This window comes from Crocodylus siamensis, chromosome 12 (assembly GCF_052110815.1).
Source record: "Crocodylus siamensis isolate JL-2025a chromosome 12, ASM5211081v1, whole genome shotgun sequence".
NCBI classification, from domain to species: Eukaryota; Metazoa; Chordata; order Crocodylia; family Crocodylidae; genus Crocodylus; species Crocodylus siamensis.
In genome coordinates this window covers 17,624,984-17,644,643 of record NC_143406.1, presented here as the reverse complement: position 1 = coordinate 17,644,643, position 19,660 = coordinate 17,624,984, and the positions used below count along the sequence as shown (strand labels likewise).

At 46.5% G+C, this 19,660-nt stretch overlaps 1 protein-coding gene across 1 annotated transcript in view; it reads right to left on the bottom strand.

Annotated features, from left to right (window-relative positions):
* The window catches only part of CAMTA1 (calmodulin binding transcription activator 1), a 1,278,205-nt gene extending 1,259,240 nt beyond the window's left edge, over positions 1-18,965 (bottom strand). Inside the window, exon 1 of the mRNA XM_090023968.1 lies at positions 15,186-18,965. Within this exon, the coding sequence (XP_089880094.1) occupies positions 15,186-15,462 (277 nt within the window). The 5' untranslated portion in view covers positions 15,463-18,965. The remainder of the gene's footprint in view (positions 1-15,185) is intronic.
* Between the last annotated feature and the right edge of the window lie 695 nt (positions 18,966-19,660).

The window sequence follows — 19,660 nt, the reverse complement described above, 5'->3', positions numbered from 1 at the left end:
AGAGACAAATTCCATCTCCATCTCCTCACATAAAACCAGACTACTGTCATTATGAAGCTGATCTAACATGTAAATGTTAAAATAAAACAAAGTACTAATATTAGGCCTACTCATACACTCTCAGAAAACGTGAAACAATTGCACTGAAATGGAATGGTCTCAACCAGACCACTAAGTTGCCAAACAACTGCCGATCCACAAACAAGTAGTTATTTTTTTTTACTTATAAAGATCTGTATAGTCTGACCGACTGAGAGGAAGCCTAGTCTACATAATTAGTTATTTCATACTCATGAAGTACAAATCTTTTCCTTGTGCTCTGTTTGGCTACTCAGCAATACCAACTATCAATAAACATACCAACTTCCATTTCTCAAACCCTTTCCCTGTTACTTCATTCATCTACTCCCAACATCCAGCTTCCCAAATATCCTGCCCCGATGAAAGTCAATCCATACCAGGATTCTCAGCCAGAATGCCGTGGCACTCTGGGGTGCCTTGAGATCCTTTCAAGGATGCTGTGGGGTAGCACTCAACATTGGCACTGTTAGGTGTGCAAACATGATTCACGAGGTAAAACCAGAAGGTACGTCCAGACGAGTGCGCATGTGCCTGTTGCAGCATCTCAAAGCAGTTTGAGACTGGGAACCCCAGTATCAAAAAAAACAAAACAAAACAAAAAAATCCTGCAAAAAGAAGTGGTAAAGGGCATGTTCCTGGAGCCCTCCTGAAGCAACCGGAGGCTGGGTCCTCCAAGGAGACACTCTGGCGATGCATAGGGGATTCACATGCCCGCCCCCCCCCCCCCAGAGTGCCAGCCAGGGAATGGGGGCACCAGAAGCGATCCCCATGGTTCCCTTGCGGCCAATCATGCCGACCCGTAAGTGCCAGCTGGTAGGCATGATCAGTCGCAGGGGACCACCCCACCCCGGTCACTGACTGGCCACTCTGGGGGAACTAGTGCCCTGCCGACCCAGGAGGCACCAGTCCCCCATGTGCTCTGGCACCTGGCCAGTGTCTATTCCTGCCCCAGCACACTGCCTGAGCATGCTGGGGCAAACAGGAGTAGGGAAAGGCTGCAGGAGTGACCCAGACATAGGTGCTGTCCCAGGTAAGTAGGGACATGGAGGTGAGGGCACTGTGGTTGTAGGGGTGGGAGCTGCTCCGGGGGGGATCCCCTGCCCACCCCCCACATGGCACACAGCCCCCATGCACCAGCAGCCGTCAGGTGCTCAAGGCCTGTTGCTGACAGAGCTCCCACGTGGCACAACACGGCCCTGGCCACCTGAGATCCAGCACCACCTGTGCCACATGTTGCAGACCCACTTGGGGGCCTGCTCCTTCAGGCAGAACCAGGCTGCCCTTGCTGTCACCCAGATGTCCCAGGCTCTAGCTCCCCCGGCTGAAGTTCCAGGAGGAGCTGGGCAGGGTCATTTTGCCCCAAGTGGGACAATTTGCCCCATACCAAAGTGCATGTTCAGCCACCTGTGCTGAAGCACAAATCTGTGGCACATATTTGTGCTGCTGCTATTTGAGCTGCTGCAAGCACACATGCCTGCATGTGCAGATGTGCCCAGAGAGTTCAAATAGAAATCTATACAGTAGTTATGGTCTTCCTGAGTGCTTTGCAACAGCATAATGGCTCTATTATTCTTCTGTAGTCAAAAAAGAGTGAAACCTAAGAGCAGGCATTTTTCAAGAGGTGCCTTACGTCTAAAAAGTTGAGAAATACTGTTCTATTATATGCACACGTAACAAATAAGGGATTGTCTGGATGCAAAAGTTTCTATAGTTTAACTTACAGCAGTTTGAAGACTAATTTGAAGCAGCGCTGACACTTGTTTAAACACTACAATGATTGAACTTTTCCATGTACACCCCAGGTTTAAATTGTTATGTGTGGATCATTTTAAAATTGCACTTTCAGTTCAATGAATCCAAGTGAATGTCCAAACAAGCCCCAAATAAGTTACATTACATTTAATGTAGACACTACATCAAGCTCCCTTCCTCTTAACTTTGGTGAAAGCAGCTTAACTGCAGGCACCTGAACACCTAACGCACATCATTAATGGTCTCCAACCCATCCTGGAAAAGGATGACCGTCTCAAGGCAGTTTTTGGGGACATACCTGTCCTGGCTTACAGGAAGTCCCCCATCCTCAAACAATGTCTCTCAGACAATAGACTAACACATCCCCATCCTCACTAAGGCACCAGGCCTTGCAACTGACCCAAATGCCTGCTTTGTCCCCACATCATCACTGGACATAATAGGAGTACAACATCCAAGGTTAATTCAGCTGCAATTCTACCAATGTCATATACCTACCTGCAATACCTTTTTGCTCTCCACATTGGACACAGTGATCTCTACATGTAAGAATGAATGAACACCTATCTGAGATCAGCGAAAGAAAGATTACAAAAGCCTGTGGCAGAACACTGGATACTCATTCACTGACCTCAGGATTGCTGTTTCCAGGCAAAAAAAAAACAACTACATAAAAAGCAGTCTGAAAGACAAACTGCAGAACAAGAAATCATCATAAACTGGACTGTGTTAAATATGGTTTAAACTGGGACTACGGATTCTTATCTCATTACCTGGATTAGCTTTTATGACCCCCTTTGTTCCTATGGGTTTACTGCTCCTCTGGGTTCATGAAAGTTTCTGCTCTACATATCTTATTTAATTAGTCTATGGAGGTGCATATCTACCCTACATTCTGACTCACTTCAGATGAACACAGCTAACTACCTCTCTCAGGCAGGCTATAAAACAGCCTCCACACTCAGTATGGAAGAAGCATGTAGGACAATAATACAAAAAGCTTACTCAATCTGGAGTCACCAAAGCTGGTGAGCAGCAGAAGGATCTCATGTTCAGAACTCAAGACAGGGACAGGAAGAGGAAGAGTGTAATTCTACTATATATGGATGTTCTCTATGAACATTATTAACCGAAAAGGTGGTTTCCTAAAAACATTCCAGACAGTTCATTTAACTGAGCATAAATTTATCTCAAATATAAGAAATGCATTCAAATAATCAACTACTTAATTATATCAAATTCCGCTGACACTATAATTCATTACCAGTCTGTCTCTCCCACAGAATTACTTCCATCCACCCTCCTCTGTATTCAAGCTATTCTGAGTTCAGAAGCCAGAAAACTAATGTGGCAATTGTTACTTTCTATTGGCTCTAAAACCAAAGAAAAACGTAATCTGGAGGACAGAATTAAGAAGTGCATTACTGGAATGTTCAGAGGCTTCTCAGTTTAAAGGAACTGCAACTACAAGCAACAAAAATTAAATCAAAGAAGCTAGCGAGGTAGAAAGCTGGAGTTAAAAAATGTAAAGTCATAGACAAATACAAGTAAAATTAAACAAAATTATCCCAGCAAAGTCAGTGCAAGAGGCAAATCTGGAAAGCAAGAAGGATAGAGTAGAGAACAGATCTCTGGGTAATTGGAAAGATATGTACTATATTTACTCGATTCTAGGATGAGGTACTTTCCCTCATTTAACATGGAGGAGAAAGCCCCTTGTCTTAGAATCAAGTATGGAGGAGGTGTGGGGCTGCTGTGGCTCGGACTCTACTACTCCCTACCCAGGGCTGGGGCCATAGATGCAGTAGCTGCCTGTCTGCACCTGCTATCGGTCTGCACCCCACCATCTACCCACTTCAGACTGTTCTCCCTACCTTCCCACCTTTGCAGCCTCTGCTCCCCCACCTGCCCCTTCCTCCCCTACCCCCTTACCCTTGCTGTGAACTGGAGACTCCAATCCATGCTGCAGCCTGCAGCACTGAGCGCATACCCAGGAGGCCACATAGCAGCCACATGGGCTTCACGCTGCTACTACAGAGGCAGTGCTCCAGGCTACAATGAAGACAAAGCCTGCCGGTGGACAGAAGAGACAGATGAGGAAGGACGGAACAAAAGCTGAGGTGGGAGGGGCCATGAATGAGGTAGGGGAGCAGGCAAGGGTAAGATGCTTGATCTAACCACACCCCACATACCCACCCACAGCTGTGGCGGTGGGGATGAATTAAAAAGGACCCTCCAATAATTTGTTTTGTCCAACAGACTTATTTTGTACTTGGTTTATAAACTGTTTGTGTTCTTACAACACCTAATACAATATGATCCTAATCCTAAAGTACCACAGTACTAACAACAGTAGCAGCTCTACCCAGCACCCAGGAATAGTCTTCTTTCTGGGTTATACAGGCAACCCCTACTCAGTGCTCTTAATTGGTTCTGGAAAAAACGAGCACCGAGCAAAACACATTTCCCCATAGGATTTAATGTAAATAAAGAAAATTGGTTCCACACCACCTACCAGCCCAGACCCTCCTGCAGCCCCACCCTGGGCCCTGCACTTCTGCCAGCCCCGGCCGAGCCACTCCCAGCAAGACATCACATGGGCTCCGCCAGAGAAGGCATCAGTTCCTCCTGGCCTCATTGCTCCCCCACCGCAATGGCCCCTGCTGGCCCACACCTGCCAGCCACCAGCGCACCTGTGCACAGCTCCAGCCCCCCCACCATGGGGCCTGAGTTGGGGACCCACCTGCCAAAGGATTTATTGCGAGGAGGCAGTGGGGCTCTGGCACAGGGGAAGCAGTGGGGCCACCCACGTGCCCCCCGTTTGCCCAGCAGGGGCTCCTGCCAGGTCACCCAGCACTGGGACTAGCCGCCACCACCAGATTGTTGCCGGCTTAGGACGGCGTCTGTGCCCCACGGGTGAATGTGTGACCGGAGTGAAGCAGGGCACGGGCTGCAGCCTGCGGGGGAGGGAGCTCTGTGGGCTCAGCTTGCACTGGCCTTGCACTCCTGCTGGCCCTGACCTTGGGCTCCATGCTCCTGCTGCCCCACTGGCCTGGGACCCATGCTCACACCCCCACCCACCCCTTCTCGCTGCCACTGTTGCTCCTCCCTGCCCGCTGGCCACTCCAGCACCACATGCTGCAGCAGACCCTGTACTCCTGCCACCCCGCCCTGGGCTCCAAGCTGGTGCTGCCCAGCCCCCCATCTGCCCCTTCGCTGCTACCGCTCACCACCTGCTCCAGCAGCACATGCTGGAGTGGACCCTGGGCTCCTGCCACCCCTCTCTAGGCTCCCACCAGCTGCCACTCACCACTTCACTCGACACCGCCACTTCCACCACTGCTTCTCCCCACCCCCATGCTGAGCATTATAATGAAACATGCTGAGTGCTAAGTGAAACCAGACAGGTACTTTAAACGAATGCTATAGCAAAACCATGGTAAGCAAAACCACATTAAGAAGGGGTTGCCTGTATATCCTCCATACTACAGATGTTTCGCACTTACAATGTTTATAAATTGACACCATTTCAACTTTCAGACGTCAGTTTCGACTTTACAATGCTTGATCCGACGCCAAGCCAGCAAACAAGTTCGCTGTGTCGCCCATCTCCCTGGAAAACATCTGTTCAAACTTCCTTGGACATTTTCTTTCGAAAGCAGACAAGACTCCAGAAAATCTGCAGCCAAGACTCCTGAGAAGACTCCAGCCAAAAACCCTTCAAAACATCCAGCCAAGAGCCCTTCAAAACATCCAGCAGTCACCTCAAAGAAGTCCTTCCAAATCAATATGACTGCTATTTACAATATAAATACGTTAATGTCATTATATTACTTATCTATAATTGATTGTGTACAAAATTCTGGGTTATTTTTGACGAAAATAGGAAATCCAGGCTTGGTTCAGGAACCAATCCCCCATTTATAACATTGTTTCCTACAGGGAAAATCAGTTCCAGGTTACAACATTTCAACTTATGATACAATTGGTTCCTGCAAACTGTGTCTTAAGTCCAAAGACTGACTGAATAGTAACTGAGCAGAGTTTAGAGAAGTGACAAAAAGTGATCATGAAGAAAAAGTAATGACTCACAAAGAACATTAAAAAGAACTTAATATGTATGGTTTACCTAAATGCTGACTACAAATATCTAACAGGTACAAAAAACCAAGAAATGGAAAATATGATGTAGGAAGTAAAGATAAGTAAAAAAAAAAAAAAAAAAAGATTAGCTGAATCCAGGAAGAAGTCACTTTTTTTATATAATTTATAATACAGTGTAAACGTACTGTAATAATCCAATAATCGGTATTTCCATAGCACTATTATGGTACAAAGAATTATGAAAGCATTTCAAAACATTTAACAAAAAGTACTGAAAGTAAGACTTTATATGCTTGGAAGGAAGTAAATTGTTTATTTTATATATGGAAAACCGACAGAGAAAGTGAAGGGGCACTTAGATTTGTTAAACCTGCCACAGAAAGTTGAAGTTAGGTTACAACAAGTTTTTAAACCCAGTTGTAGGATTTAACTTAACTGTTTATCCTCTTTACTAGCCTTGGACTTTGCAATACAATGTCTACAAAAACCAAAACCTGCTTTTTCCTTTTGTAACAGAGCAAATCTATTCTCTGAACCCTATCCTCTACTGTAACTATAAGTCAATCATTCTACTGTGACTAAATCAAGCAATCTATATGGCAAATCCACCAGGAAAGAAATGTATAGTTAGTCATTCAAGAATAGAAGCAGGGGAAAGGCAAACTCCCAATTCCCAACAGCAAATACAACGTTGGGAGTTCTAGTCTTGATATTCTGAAACTACCAAGTGTAATGCACAACTTTTCCAGCAAACCTCCCGCACACACATATTGAACAGAGAGGAGTGGTTTCTCAGGCAGTGAGTGCTTCAAGAACAGAACAGGTGCTACAGGAGTATTCACCATGATCCAAAAAACAGATTTAATATCAGAGCAAGCACAGTGCCAGCAGACATCTCTACATGTTCTGAATTTAGGGTAGGCACACAAAAACAAGGGAAAGGAAAAGAGGAAGGAGTGAAACAAGGCAAGACAGAAGCACAGTTGAGAAGTTAGTAAGAGGGGGTGAAGGAAAAGAAAAACAAGATATGGAACAGGAAATAAATGTTTTAAACATAAGTAACAGAAAAATATAAGAGATATAAGAGACTACTGCAAGTGCTACATTTTAATTGCCATCATACTCCAACAATGCACTCAGCCAGCACATTTAACTCTATGAAAACTATACAGCTTTCCCCCCTCAGCTATATTTAGTTTACTGAAGGAGAGGTAGTAGAAGCAGCACAGGAGGGCCACATTTCATCTGACATTTCTCCAGACTACCCAAGGGTGAAAGAGGATTAGGAAAAGTATTTCTCTTGGCCTCCCAATAACCCTACGTCTTCCTATACTATATACTATATATTAAAAAGACAATACATCTGGAAACAACCCTTCTAACTATAACTACTACTGTTATATATAACATGTAAATTAGTATACAAAACTTGAGAAACTTGAGGAAATATTTTCTTGTGTGTTAATTTGATGCATTTGACAATACATTTCATGCCATCAGCATCACTGTTTCCCTGGAATAATCACAATCCATTTCACCTACTGTTTGTGTGAGCCTTTCATGCAGTAGCAGGAAAAAGAAAGACCCTTTTAAAGTAAAATAGGATTACAAAACCACAACACTCAAGAACCGATGTAAATGATAGGATCTTTATGAAAAAAAATGGTTGACAATTTGAACTCGACAGTACATTTTACAGCAAAATCTTCAATTACAGTGTCCTATGTGCAGGAGCTCAGTTATACCCACAGCATAAAAATCACTCAACAAAAATTGTATTTAAAATTAACAAATTGAAGCGACTGAAAACACTTAACCTCCCCAAATAGCTAGGCACAAAAATAAAAGGAAAATGGAAACTTCAATTGTAAGAGGATAATATAAGTTCTTTTTTTTAAAGGAAGTCTCAATGACAAGACTCATTTAATTTGACATGGGGGGGAGGGGAAAACCATACCCCCTCTACTCAAAGACTGCATTCCATACTCTGGAGAACCAGCAGTGACTTAATTTACTGTATTTATAAAGTGCTTGGTTTACAGGCCGGAAAGGAACAGGACAGGAGAGAAGGAGGAGGAAGGTAAGCTTCTACACTAGTATATTATCTGGATTTCAATTACAGTATTAAACGCATACGCTGTCTGAGGTGGAGAGAAAACTAAGCTGACTGTGCAACTCTACTCTTTCAGAGCATCATAGCTTAATTTTATGTAAAAATATCAATATTGTGAATAAAGTCAACACACACGAGCCCCTCAAAGCTATATTCTTGAATAATCGTATAGAAAACCAGCATCTGCATAAAAGGTAACGCGTACATCAAGATTCCAAGGACAAGGCCCAACAAGATATTTTGCTTTTAAAATTTAAGAATGTCCACAACAGTTTTTAGACACTGAGTTAATACTTGGCAATGTAATCTGTTGTCCTTTGCCAACTCTGGAAGACAGAATAGTTACCAAAATGATCATCATGTGTCCAATCACCCTCAGCATTAAAGGACTGAGGAAAGTAATAAGCTTGATACCAAGTCCTGAAGCTCAAACTATGGTGGACTAGCAAATAAAGCACATTCAACAGCCACCCTAACATCCTATCCGTCAGTCCGCACATGTGTAAAACAATATATGTTGTAGTCAACAGTTCTTCAGGTAGAGTTGATCTTTGTTACGTTTACACAGCACCTAATTCAAAATCAACTGGGTCCAGCAACCACAGCAACTTTTATCTATTAGTTTATTTCCAATGACCAGGGTAACCATATTCACTTTACTCAAAAAGTATTAAAAGTAGTTCATTACTCAAAAAGTATTAAGATTAAAAGTGGGAGTCAGAAAAATATTTTGATAGTATCTTCTTAACCACCTATATGCTCAGTTTCAGCAGTTAGGTTCACCAAAAACTAGCATTCAACACTAATTCCAAAACCAAAAGTGTAAGAGATTCTTTGTCCCCTTGTTTTAACTCTGCAACTACTATTCTGCTTACTTCAAGAAATTTCTTGAAAGAAATCATTTGAAAATTTTAAAACTTTTACCTAGAAAACTCAGATACCACCACAACCCACGGAACCCACCTACTACCACTGATTAATCTGAATGCCTCTATTTTTTTCATCTGTTGATGCAAGTATTATTTTGTTTGTAAATGTCAAAATCCAAATAACCCCTTGATTGTGACACACATTCTAAACCTGTATTTAGCTAGTAGTCTGGGAAGTAATATTCTAAAAATGTACTCCACCCAGTATAGTCTCTCCATCATATCTAATGAACCAGCCTGAATTAATAACCACAAAACCAACAATCTCCTTGATACTATATTTACACTAATCTAAGAATACTTCGAATTTAAAACAACTCCCCAAATAATTAGATTCTACACATGGAAATTCTATAAATGTTACAATTTTCCATGTCCAGAATCTAATTTTTGGAGTCATCTTAAATTTGTTCCCCACCACCAGTGCAGCAGGGCAACCAGGGGGCCCGGGGACAGCTATCTGGGCTGGAGCCAGAGGCAGCATGTGCTCTTGTGCTCCCTGCCCTGGGCTAGAGTTGGACCCCAGCAGGAGCCAGAGCTGAAAGAGAAAGGTAAGCAAAGGCAAGGAGCAAAGATGGTAGGAAACAGAGGCTACAGCAGGCTAATAGAAGCACAGAAGTGGGGACAGCAGCTGTGGCTCCAATTACAACCCTGGGCTTCAAGCACAGCCGCAATCCCCACTTATACGCAAGCCTAAGACAAAGGTTTTTTCCTCCATGTTGAATAGGGGGAAAAACCCATGTCTTAGATTTAGGTAAATGCAGTAATATAATCTGACCAGGACAAGGAGAAACCAAACTAGCTTCTCAAACAGACCAACAATTTTAGGAAGTGTGACCAATGTTCAACACTAATTTTGAATGTGTTAAGGCCTGGAACCCATTCCTAAGAGACACCAAGTGCCAAAATTGTTTCACTATGAGTTCACACCTCACATTCTAGCTCACATTCCATGCTGGTTCAAGGTGACAAAGAGACAACCCTGGAGAGTCAGTCCTTCATTTGCACACAGAAGAATGGCAACCCACACAAGCTAGGGCAGAGATCTGCCCCACTTGCTTCTTGAGGTTGACACCTCTGCTGAGATCACTACAAATGTTTCCACTGTGCTGTTGTCACAGCCGTGGAGATTCATCCAACAGTCAACAGACAGGTTCCACATTTATTTCAAATGGCTATCAGATAATTTTCTTTTGCTACAAACCCAGGTGCCCAACAACGCCATTCTGGGTCTGGCCATGAATCTTAAAATAGTAATGGTGTGTGAAATGAAGTGCCCTCTGACCTAGGCCAGATGGTCCCTTCAAAATTAACATGGTGTGGGGAAGCTTGCACACACAATTGGTATCACAGGTCTGGGAGGTCAGCAGGCCCACTTTTGCATAAAAGCTAATTTAACACAGAGCATTTAAAAATGTAGAAGTTAGAGAAAGGAACAGTATCAGAAGACTAGGACTATGCAATCAGGCTGCCAGCACTATTTCTGAAATACTTGTTCTTTATGCAATCAGGTTTTAAATGGCTCAAATTTAAACTTCTGACAAGCAATGTTTAAATTTAATGCATTTATGAAATGAACATTTCATAACTTCAGTCCTTAAAAATACATTACTGAGCAGGTCAACTCACTGAAGCACACTTGAGTATTTACTATTAGAGCACAGTTGTTGAACAGCTGAGAATCATATGAGCTTCTGCACTGGATTGTTCAGTGCAATTTAAATTATATTGCATGGATTCTACTCAGATAAAGTTAGTGAATGTAACAGAGACTGATTAAGGCAAAACATTTAATTGTAACAACAGACCTGAAATAGTCTTGCATAGGGCATAAAAAATAATCCTCACAACAGATCTCATTGCACACAGTTGCAAAAATGTCCTCATGGATCAGCTTTCTACAAAAGCAAGACTTTAAACAGGCCATAAAAAATTAGTTACCTATCTTGAAAAGTCACGTGTGACAAACAAATTTAAATCTTTATGTGGGAAAAAATTACTGTGGACTAGTACATAAGCATTCAATTATATTTACACAAATGGGACAAATGAAACCAAATTTTCACAGATGGAACCAAAGCTTACTGAATACAACTATTTCACCTGAAGTCAGAACGGGGCCATATTTGCCTCTCATCTGTGTCAGTTTTACACTGTTTACAGTCTACTACTAAAGTACAGTTTATTATTTACATCAATGTAAGTGACAGCAGAGTCAAGTACAGTCTTTTCCAGATCATAACACAACAAACAGAAATAATGGATTCAGGAGCATCAAGAAGAGTAATAAGGGGTGAAGCTGACAACATACTGTTGTCCACCGTGACCAGTTACTATTTATATTATGATCAGGCTTTGAGGGCCTGCTGTGCAGAACACGTCAGCTGTAGCAAAAAGATGGCAGCCATGATCATAAAAAAGGTAAACTTACCACACAATCAGCCTGGCCACACATTCAATTTGAGGTGCAACAGGGACCAGCCGCACAGTTATTACATGCATCTTATTCCATTTTATCAAGCTGTTAACTGCATTAGCATGTGGCCAAGTTACCACTTAAGACAGATCACAGAGATTTCTTTAGGAAGGAAGTAGTGCTAAAGACTCTGAATTGAAATGATACCAAGGCGGGGCATTTGACAGTTCCCTTTAGTCACCTCAGTGACAGTATTTAAGTTGTCTAAGTGGCATATTTGGCATTTGTGGGCAAGTAAGATTCTGTTTCCTGGACACAACCATGTATGCACAGATGGCTATGCACACCCATCTACAAGGGTAAGTCCCAGAAACAAAAAGGAGGATGAGGAAGATACTCCAATGCATTAGCCCCAATACCCACGTGGTTAGGGCACTTGCCTGTGAAGCCAGATACCCAAATTCTAGGTCATCCTCCCTTAGTGGGACTTCGAATTCACATCTGTCTGACTTCCCACTACAGTGCTCTAAACATCAAGCCACAGGTCAGGTGTGATCAAGTACCTCCTTTGGCGCTCCTCTGCCCCTTCCATTTAATTAGATGGAGGAAACTGTTGCAGAGAAGTTTCTGGAGCAAGCCCTCCTCCTCCTTCAAAGTCTAACAGCCCCTAGGCATTTGGAGCTGTGTTAGGTCCTTGGACCCCAATACACATCCACAAGGACCAGGTGCAAGTGCCCAGCCACTGCAGCCAACTGTGCATTTACGCTTTATCTGAGCTGACAAGAAGCCGAGAAATTGCATCTACATGCATGGTGTGCACACTGACTTATGAGCCTATACTGCTAGGAAGACTACAACTTAGTCAAAGGAAAAGAGAATTCTACCCCTAGCACTTGAGACTAAGTTCAGAGGTAGGCAGAGTATGCCTTTTTCCATAACTTCAAATTAACAGAATTATTAAAATTATTCTAATACTGAAGTAAAATTAAACACAGCAAAGTAATGTCTGAAACAAACCTTTGGAAGAAGTTGGCACCAGGTTAGATGAACATCTTGCTGGGGTCATCTGACCCCAGTATTCTTTCCTGCCATGGCAGGGGGGTCAGACTAGATCTGCTCAGGTCCCTTCCGACCCTAGAAACTATGAAACTATGAAATTTCCTAAAACAGAAAAGCGGTAATTAATTTATTTCCCCCCTCGTTTCTGAAATGCAGGTCCCTAGATGCACAGACCATAGCATAATGGACCTAACTCTCCTTGATGCCTTCATTTGCTGCAGTACTAAAATCCATTATACCCAGGAGTCTTCTAACACAGTTACTTGTTTTCCTTCTCCATTCAAAGTCATCGGACAGCCCTCAACTATATATGCTAGATATCACTGGCAACTAGTTCAGACTTGGGGTATGTATATTATTTATATTGCAATGTGGTGCCAAATATATGCTTTCAAACAATGATTCTGGCAAACTTTCTTAATAAAACAAAAGAGAGGAAAACTGATTGCATATGCTGGAGCTGTCTCTTTGGCTTTTTTATGTAAACTATTTACATTTTCCACCTCTCACTGGAAACACAACACCAACTTCATGAAGTCTGTTCACAGCTTTATCCCAGCTTGCAGGCTGCATGTCTCCAAGTTCTAAATGCTACATGGGGGAGGGGGAGGGAGAGAGGGAACCCTTTACATTTAGAACGCCTGCCTTGACAACCACATACGGATATGTAAATTGTAGCAGTGGCAAAAGCATCCCACCATTCAAAAGGGAATAAATGGCTATTCACCCAAAATAAGGGAATAGCATGTTAAACTCTAAAGAATTTTCCCAATAAACATGTTTAAAAGATCTTATTAAGTTAAAATGCAAATACACCACCTCTATCTGTATATCTAAAGTGTTTAAAGCAAGATCACCCAGCTACACTGCAATCAACAGTGCATCACTACCCCCTTGTGGATATGCAATAAAAATATTCTTATCTTGGATCTTCTGTTTTCAACAATGCATTACACAGTACAACTTTCAGCTGGAGAGTTTAAAATGTTAACTCTTTCCATGACAAGAACACAATCTAAATTTTATTTTTTCCTAAATTAACTTTAAAAACCTTCAACACAACAAACAGCTCAGCTACCTTTTCATCAGATGCTCTAAAACCCACAATCTCTTCTGGACTATTCAAGAGCAAGATTAAGTTGTCTTTGCATAAATCCTACAACCTGGAATAATGAATGCTTTGTTTGCTCTCAATAGAATTTTTCCTGCCCCCATGACTGGAAAATTATTTCAGACAGCACACTTGTTACAGCACTCGCTTTGTCCAGTATACTCAGTTGATTCACACTGTTCACCCAGTTCCTTTCATCATACCTTATTGGCTTGGACACCTAACGCTCCAAACCAGACTCGACCGGATCAGGCCACACTTGGACAGCACAGAATATATAAACTGTGCGTATGCTCAAAAATTAAATGATCTCTTTGGCATTCCCCAAAAGGATGCAATTATTCTTTTCTGATTACCAGAAAGCTATATATTAATTTGGTTTATATGTATGGACTTTGATATCAGTGCTTCATGAGGAAAGGTTTCTACACAGGATACTGTGGGGCTGAATGAGTATGCACTCAACTCGCTATGCAAATTACTAAAGGAGAATGCGCATTTTTGTCCTCAGCCATGATGAAAAGGATGCATGCCAGGTGCTTGGTGTGAGGATGAGGTGCATCAGGGCCAGGTGTGTGTGGGTGGGGGGGGAGGAGAAGGGGGAGATCATACACAGACGTGTTGTCATACATGTAAGTAACACAAGCAAAAAGCACATCTTCAGTATTGGCAATGCATCATGCCTCACTGTCAACAGGCCTAGAGATCAATTTCCCAATGCAGCCTTTGCAACAGTGAAAGGAGGTGGGGCAGCATACTACCTCACCTCCCTAAACACAGACAGCATGTGTGCTGGCACCTACAGGGGCCAACACACATCTTCCTTGACGGAAGGCAATACAGGAGGCACTGAGTATCCATACCGAGGACCTACTAGTTCCACACAGGAGGCACTCCCAGCCTGCCCCTTCCCTGCACTTCCCACCCTGCAGGGGGAAGGGGCCTTTATCACCCAATGAAAAAGGAGCACACAACCTACTAGCTCCTCCCGGTGGGCAGGACAGGAGAGCTGCCTAGGGCACCCTCCAGGGAAGGTGCCACCCAGGCCACACGGAGCCGCCCCATCCCCCCGCACAGTCCCACGCCAGCGCAGCAGCCATGGCCAGGCCTGCTCTAACGGGCAGGGGACGCTGCTCTCCGCCCGGGCACCGCAGGTGGAGGACGCGGCGCTGGGACCCCGGGGGCGGCCTCAGCCCGAAGCAGCAGCAATCGCTCAGTGGCCATCGCGCTGCGGCCTCGGCCGTCGCCTGCGCCGCTGAGGAGCCGCACGTGCCGGGCCACCCGCGGGGGCGGGGCTTGCGCGGCCGCGCGACGGGGCGGCGCTGCCCCGCCCTGGCCCGCGGAGGGGGGCGGCGCATGGCCTGCCCGGCCGGGCCCGGCGCGGCTCCCAGGAGCCAGGAGCGCGCGCACATGGCCTACCCTGCCCCGCCGGCGGAGCGCCCCCGCTGCCCACGGGCCGCGCCAGAAACTTTCCGGTGCGGGCGACCCGGCTCAGCTCGGCTCGGCTCGGCTTGGCCCGCGGCGGGGGCGGGCGGCGCTGCCCCTGGCGGGTGGTCGCTCAGGCGGCGGTAGCGGCCCGGTCCTGGCCCCGGCTTCGACGCGCCCGCGTTCGGCTCTCACCTTCCGGCTTGTTTTCGGCAGCCATTTCCCCTCCGCGCGCCACATCCTCCTCCGCCTCCTCGCGACCGGGACCCAGGCGCGCGCCGCCTCCCCCCGGTGCCGCCGCCGCCGTCGCCGGGCCTGCCACACCGCGCGCACCGCACACACCCCGGGCCGCCCATTGGGGGAGCCTCCGCACTGACATCTCCGACAGCCAATCGCCGTCCGCGGGGGGTGGGTACGGCGAGGGAATGGGGCCTACTGACAGGTCACCCAGCCAACCGGCGTAGAAAGGCATTGTACTGACATATCCCTCAGCCACTCAGCAGCCACACAAGGAAGACGCGCAGAGGGGCGGGAAGTACTGTATTGACAGGTGCAGTGACCGATCAGACAGCGGAGCCGCCTCACAGACAGCTCCTTTCGCCAATAACCGAGCAAAGGAAATGGGCCCCGGAGGCTGACGCACAGCGCTGACCTCTCCGCCAGCGAACGGAGAAGGACACCGGACAAACTGACAGGCGCGACGGCCAATCGGAGGGGAGAGTCAGACGCCGGCTGATGACGCGCCCTCCAGCTCTGCGAGCAGGCTTGATAGAAGAACGCCTCCTCCTCCCCCTCTAACCCTAAACAAAGATGCTGATTGGTGCGGCCGGGCGGGCGGCGCCCAATAGACGCGGCTGGAGCAGGGTGCGGTGCGCTGGTTGGCCGCGGCGCGGTGCGGCGCCGGGCTAGGCAGTGCCCTGGGGCGGCAGCTGGTGTGCTGGGGAGCGCTGCCCTGGGCCCTGCTCTGGGGGGGCTCGTGGGAGGGCGCTTCCCGCCCCGCTGCTGCCTCGTGCGGCTCCGCTCCTGGCAGGGGCCCGGGCCGAGGCGGCGCGGCACGAGCCAAGCGCAGCTCCCGGCCCGCGTGTGCGCAACTCCCCCGAGCACAGAGGCCCCCGCGGGAGGCGCTGCGCAGTGAGCGGGGCGGGATCCCGTGCTCCGCTGTCATGAGCCGCGTCGTCCTGCGGCCAAGGGCGCTCCCTCCAGGCCCGGCCTCATTCACCCTCCAGCTGCTGCAGGAAAAGAGCGGAGCGTGACCGGCAGCGGTGCTGTTCCCCGGCCGGCCGGGGCACGAGGGAGGCAGGAATCTTGCGGCCAAAATGCGCTGTCGGTTCCCGTGCACACCAGGGAATCCCGTTCAAGCCATGCGTAGCAGTGCAGTGACATGTTTCCTAGCTGCCCACTCTGTTACAACCGTGCATTAAAACTGTATTGCAAAAATACAAGCGAAGGCTCAGGTGGAATCTGCAGAAAGGCGACAGCTGTTTTCCAGAGGCTCCCAACTGCGCGGTGGTTCGGCACGTGTTCATAGGGACAATGCGAGATGTATCCTTCATGAAGGTTAAGTGCCCTGCCAGACTTCCAGCTCTTGCTTCAAAGCATGGTAGTGCCAGAGCTTCACACTGAATTCTTGTAAGTTTTTTTAAGTGTGGGTAAATCCTCTAGTTTTCTCTTTCCAATCTCTGAGCTGCTTCACTCACATTTTCCAAACAAAATCAGCTTGAAGGAGGCAGCATGGACATTTGTGATCAAAACTATTCAAGTCTGGCACAATGATAAGTAAGCAAATACAAGATTTTACAGTGGAAAACGCTTAGCAGCCTTAGCTAAAGGTGCTGCCTCCAGTAGGCTAGAAGATGTCACCCATTACACCCAAGGAAATGAGACAAATGTATTCTTTACTACACATGTGGAACTGTCCCTTCAGCAGGGAAATGCTGATTCCTAACACATAATCAACAGGGTTTTTGTTAGAGATGCACCAATACATAAATCACATATTGGATCAGCACCGATAAAAGGAAAATGAACTTTACTGGCAACCAGCTCTTTTTGGGCAGTATAGCCAATAATGTCACCAATAAATGCTGCATGTATGCATGCAGTCACAGCATGCAAATGGCCAGGAATGCAGCCTGGCAGCTGGACAGTAGCATCCTACTAGTAAGTTTGTGGGGGAAGGGCGTAGAGGGGACAGATCAAGGCGTTCATCATGAAGGAGAGACAGGGGCAGGGGCAGGGGCAGGTGCTCCCCAGCCAGGGCAGTGAATGCGACCCTGGGGTGGAGCTGTGGGTTGCTCATCTGGGCAGTGTGGGGGACTTGAGGAAGGGCAGGCAGCTCCCTGCCACTGCATGCACCCCAGGGGAGGCATGGGAGCATGTGTCACCCCCAAAGTTGGGCATGGGCTGAAGGTGGGTTGCCCACTCTGGGCTCAAGGCCAGGGGCTCCACCAGCCTCTTCCCAATGGGGGGCAGGATTGAGGTTGCACTCAGGGCAGCCAGAGGCAGGACAGGTGGGCAGGAGCGCTGGGAGGAGGGGCTATGGGGAACTTTGGGGTGGCCATAACCTACTCCACAGCCCCCACTCCCAATGCTGACCCCACCCATCCCTCCCCTGCCTGCCCAAAGCACAGCCTCAGCCCAGCCCCCCACCAGGGAGAGGCCAGCGCAGTTCCTGGCCCCAAGTCCACGGTGGGCAGCCCGCCTTCTCCCTGCACACAAATCTGTGGTGCGCATAGCAGCGGAGTGGCATTTCCCTCCCCACCCCCCAGCAGCCTCTGGATGAGTGACCCATGACTCTACCCCATGAATCAGCAATTTGGACATAGACACAGCTTTAAATGTTTTGTCCATCTCAAGGTACCAGTGCAGCTTGTGAATACTGCAATGGTGGGGCAGATGGCGCATCCCATAGGAGCGCACAGGGCCCCCCCCCCGCCCAGCTTGGCAACTGGTGCCTCCTGGGTCTGGGGGAGCACCAGGGTCTCCCTGTGGCTGCTTGCCAAGCCAGGGGACATGGGGGGGGGGGCCTGCACGCTCCCAGTGGACCCAGAAGTGGACTGGAAGTGCTTCCAGTCTACTTCCGGCTCTGCTGCCTGTCATATTGAATGTAATAGTTTGAATGCTTGTAATAAATACCCATTAGCCAGTTTAGAAAAAAAGGCAAGGTTCATCTTTTTATCTAGGGTCATTGCTTGTTTTTGCCTACATGATGAATGTCTTGATTCTGAATTTTATCTTTAGAGGCCTTGCAGCAAACGTGTTGAATGTCTTGGTTTTTTAATATAATCTCTAGAGGCTTTTAACAAAGTTAACCTAAAAGCGAGCCTTAGGTAAACATTCTGAGATCGAAACCTAAGGACTTTTGGACAGAGGTTGGCAAGAGGTCACAGCGGTGATGTGGAAAATTTCCCAAAGAAGACCCAGAAAAGAAATCTGTTGGGTAAAAGATCCGAGCCCAAATTTGGGAGTAGTGACAGGTTTGGGTAGGAGGGGCCCAAGATAGCAACTCATCCAATAAAAACTGTAACCTACAGTCCCAATCTGGAGGTAACCTCACTTGCAGAACACCGAAGGAAGAATCGCAAGTGTAGGCCGGATCAGACTGATCACCTGAACTACCCTCTCCATGAACAAGAACTCCCGCTCACACTGAAGCCTAGGAGCGCCCGAGTGGGACCAAAGGAAGGGGACTTGTTCCTATCACTGCTGAGACCAACCCTAAAACCATAACTAAAGATTGAAAGTATCCTTGGGGATTTGGTTTCTAAGAATTCTAGGATTGTAAGTATACCATGAGAAATAACGTTTACTTGTAGTTGTTTTTGTAATATTAATTCTTATAGCATTGTTTGGGAAGGAAGTGCGTTTGGAGCATTGTTTCTAATATATATAGTTATTGTGTTTTTAATGTTTGTGGTTTTTCTTAAAGCTAAGCAATGTTACATGTGTAGCAAGGAATTTTAAAATAAAATTGTGCTGTATGAATTAAGTGTAAAATCATTGTGAAATCGTGCAATCAACCAAATACTCCCCCAGCCAGGCACATCAAACGAATCAGTAAATTGTGTGGGATCTTCCTCTATTCCATAACCCACCAGAGACACTGCCGAGCATGCTGGGGACCATCCCCCCACCCCTCTGCTTCATCCACCCCAGCATCGCAGCATTCACGAGCTACCTGCTACCTTGAGGTATGTAGAAAAAACATTTAAATCTGTGTATGTCCAAATCGCTGAATCTCTCCGAATTGATTTGAAGAGTTCTGATTCGATTCAGAGAGATTAAAGGGTCCTCTGATTCGATTTGGATTTGGAGATTCAGCCATTGAATCAGGCCGAATCCCTGCCAAATTGCATCAGGCACTGAAGCTTCACACAGCCCTACTGGTTAATAATTGGCCATCAGTATTGGCCCAAAAAATCTTTACTGGTGCACCCCTAGTTTTCATGTCATTTCGTCATTTTCTTTAAAACCAACAGTGATTGTGGCACTCTCACTAAACTAACCCTTTTCTGTCTTCCACTTACCTGGAATCTCTGTTTTCTTATGAAATGAAAAAATAGCTTTTCAGTTACAACCTCAGGTCTCCATTAGTGTCAGACCAAAGTATCAAGTCATTATCTCTTCCTAACGCGCTTTAGGCCAACTGCCATCTGTGCACCAGTGGCTGC